Below are 3185 nucleotides of genomic sequence, written 5' to 3' on the forward strand. Positions count from 1 at the left end.
TAGTGCACAATTCGGGTTCGACTACAGGTGCTATGGATGCTGGCATGGACTGCTGCTGGGAATGCTGATGGGATTTAGGTGGAGACAACGGCTGTGTTAACTGCAGAATCGCTCAAGTGAAGATAAAAGGTGCGGATTTAAATGGAAGAGGTATATAATTTATTTATAAATATTCAAAAAGAAATAGGAAGAATAATTTACATGTGATTCCTCGTACGACTGATTTTTACACTGAACGGCAGATGACGATTGTGGCTGATGGATAGGTACTTGTTGATGCGATACAAATTCCGTTGGCGCCTGATATGCTTGGGGCGACTGAGAAGTTGGCTGAACCTGCGTTAAATGCGGCGTTGACTGCTGTTTTGCTTCATGTTTTTGCATCTGTATGTGGGAAGCATTGCCCTGCGCCTGTTATATCAGAGATAAGAACTTTTTATACTTGATATAGTTGTATGTACAGAACATACCAAATTTACCAACGAAATTGCACGACCATGCTGTTCATAAGTGTCGTTCAGTCCCTGTACATGAAGATTAAAATAGATAATAAATTAATGCCATATGTATGTAAGAAAATATATGTAAGTATAAACGGTAAACATTGATGCAGTTACCGAATGCTTATTTAAAATTGAACGAGAGAAGACATTCTTTTTTAAGTATTCATCATCAACGTCTTGTAGACCCTTTTTCGTCCATGAAAATTGGTTAGTAGGTATTTTAATTTCTATTTTAGAATGTGCTTAAAGGATTTACCGAACGTTTTTCTAAACCCTGATGCCTTAGTGATAAACGACTTAGTGCATCTAGTGGATTTTTTCGCTCCTAAGTTTTCGTTTATTGATTATTAATTCTAAAATGTAGAAGTTATTGCAACTTAACTTACACTTATCTTGGCTTGTTCTGCAGCCTGACTTGGTGTAAGGCTCACTTCGCTAGCCGTTTTCTTGCAAAGGAAAAAATTAAAACCTCGGAGATTTGTTCATATTACCTTGCGAACTTACCAAGACTTGTATCTTTGATGATTGCGGCTTGTGCAGAGTTTGATAATTGCTTCGTTTGGATTCCATTCAAAAAGTTTATTTGTATTTTGCTTACTATCTTTTCGATACGAAAGTATATGAAATTTTTTGTTTGAAGAAAAATATATAAGTAGGTATACTTTCCTGAGATCAATTATTAAATTATTTCAATTTAATTATTGACAAACAGGCAAATGATTCCTCAATTTTTTTTTTGTTCCACCAAGTGCTTTGTTGAATTTTTTTCCAAGGCAAATTAAAATGCTTTTGGTAGTATCAAGGCGAATTTATATAAGGTGATAGCAGGAAAACAAAAACAAAAATTTACATGTATTTTGTTTTTGCTTTGGCGGCATGAACTGTCAAAATCTGTAAGAGTGTGTGTAGAAATTCAAACAAAATTTTTCATTTTGATATCAGAAGCCGTGCGGCGAAACACATACACAAAATCAGCTGAGCTAGTAACACCACCTTATATAAGTTCGCCTTGGGTAGTATATTCGCATGATTCAATAGGATGTTCCACAAGCTACCCACCCTATTCCTAAAAACAAAAACAGTAATATTTCTTTTCCAAACTTCTTTGCAAGCTTCAGGAACATTTTTAAATTTTTAGTAGTGAAATTTATACCTTTTAAATTTCAATAAATGTTTGTTCTGCATTCGCTGGTGATAACAAGATAAAATGGGTGAGAATCGTTGGCCTGCAGAAATTCACTGTAGGATAAAGGGACGAAATTCCCTTAGATGCCGAATAGTTGTATTTATTGACGTTCACGGATACCTATTGATTCTGACAAGTCGCTGTAAAGTAAAGCGCGCAATGGTTCTGGTAAATGAGTCAACGAAGGTATTTAGGTATTTATCTAGAGACACAATCCTGGTGTCCCCGAATGAGACTTTGACGCAATATAATATTGGAAAACCGCATCCATGGGGCCAATCGTAACTCACGAGAGCTCGGTTTAGTCAATAACGCGATGTAATTGCATACTTACGACACTACTCATTTGACGATGTAGATCATGTTCCCTGCCTCAGTCGTTCAGTAGCTGCGTGTCCTTTTTATCCTTCCTGAGCTCGATCAGCACGAATCGCCAATTGGGACAATGTAAGCCAATGCTTAATCACAGCGCACGAGCAGCGATAGAAGCATGCTGAAATGACTCGATTATATATACACGAGATTTGGAAGTTTTTACACAGAGGTCCAATCGACATGTTTGAGATATCGTTGGAAAGGTCTTGCAGAGTGTGTCCAGAAAATGTATTCAAGCTTCATAAACGATTAACCAGATTCTTAAAAATCAGGCTAAAGTGATGCGAAACAAAAAACTTTTTTTTGCTTTTCCCGGATTAAGAAGGCATGTGGGTACACCCAAGATATTTAGTGTTATTCTATAGGCCAATACCTTTCAAACGATACTTTATATATTAAGTTCCGGCTACTAGTTGGAAAGATATAGAGGTAAATGCGTTTTGGTTCGTGTCTCCACTACGAGATGCTTTGGTATGTATGTGGCGACTGTACGTCCCTTCATTTAATTTTTTTCAAACTTTCAAGAATTAAAGTACCAAAAAACTAGGAAGGTTTCGTTCCAGGATATTTTGATTTGTATGCCTTTGTGGGCGTGGCTGCTACCTGAAATTCGAAAAAAGGCAATTTTTTAAATTACCACTGAGGCCCCACTCCTCAGTCCATGTCATTGGTGTAGATATCAGTAGAAGGGTCTTAAAACAGGCTATCTAATGCTGTCTTTTGTGTTTATGAAATATAAATATCTCATAGCCAGGGAACGGATTTTATGGAAATTGCCTTTTTTTCTGCTAAAGAGATAGAGTATATTCGATTAAGAATGTCCACGATTTAGCTTTCCCTGNCTAAAGAGATAGAGTATATTCGATTAAGAATGTCCACGATTTAGCTTTCCCTGATTCCATATATACACATTTGATGTTGCCTTTTTTTGCCTTTGTTTAAGATGTTTGCCCTTTTTTGCCTTTTTTAAGATATTTGCCTTTTTTTTCTACCTTTAAAAAAGTAATTATAGCATTTACATATTTTTTTAAGATAAAAAAATAAAAAAATATACGCATGCCCATGCGGCTTGTAGAAGCGCAGGGACCCCTTGCCAAATTGGTGATGAAAAAATTCAAAGC

The 3185-nt window shown here is 36.2% G+C and overlaps 1 protein-coding gene across 1 annotated transcript; it reads right to left on the reverse strand.

Annotated features, from left to right (window-relative positions):
* Positions 1-6: 6 nt before the first annotated feature.
* LOC108354561 (uncharacterized) lies at positions 7-1073 on the reverse strand (the record flags this gene model as incomplete). The annotated part of the gene is made up of 7 exons (XM_017605739.1): positions 1008-1073; positions 890-949; positions 760-828; positions 618-689; positions 471-524; positions 202-411; positions 7-100 (listed from the first exon to the last, which is right to left on the reverse strand). Coding segments are annotated over exons 1-7 (625 nt in total), but the record flags the coding sequence as incomplete, so codon positions are not given.
* Positions 1074-3185: the final 2112 nt, after the last annotated feature.

The sequence above is a fragment of the Rhagoletis zephyria genome, unplaced genomic scaffold (genome assembly GCF_001687245.7).
Source record: "Rhagoletis zephyria isolate East Lansing unplaced genomic scaffold, Rhagoletis_zephyria_1.1 Rzeph_scaffold_37154, whole genome shotgun sequence".
In the NCBI taxonomy this organism is placed as follows: Eukaryota; Metazoa; Arthropoda; class Insecta; order Diptera; family Tephritidae; genus Rhagoletis; species Rhagoletis zephyria.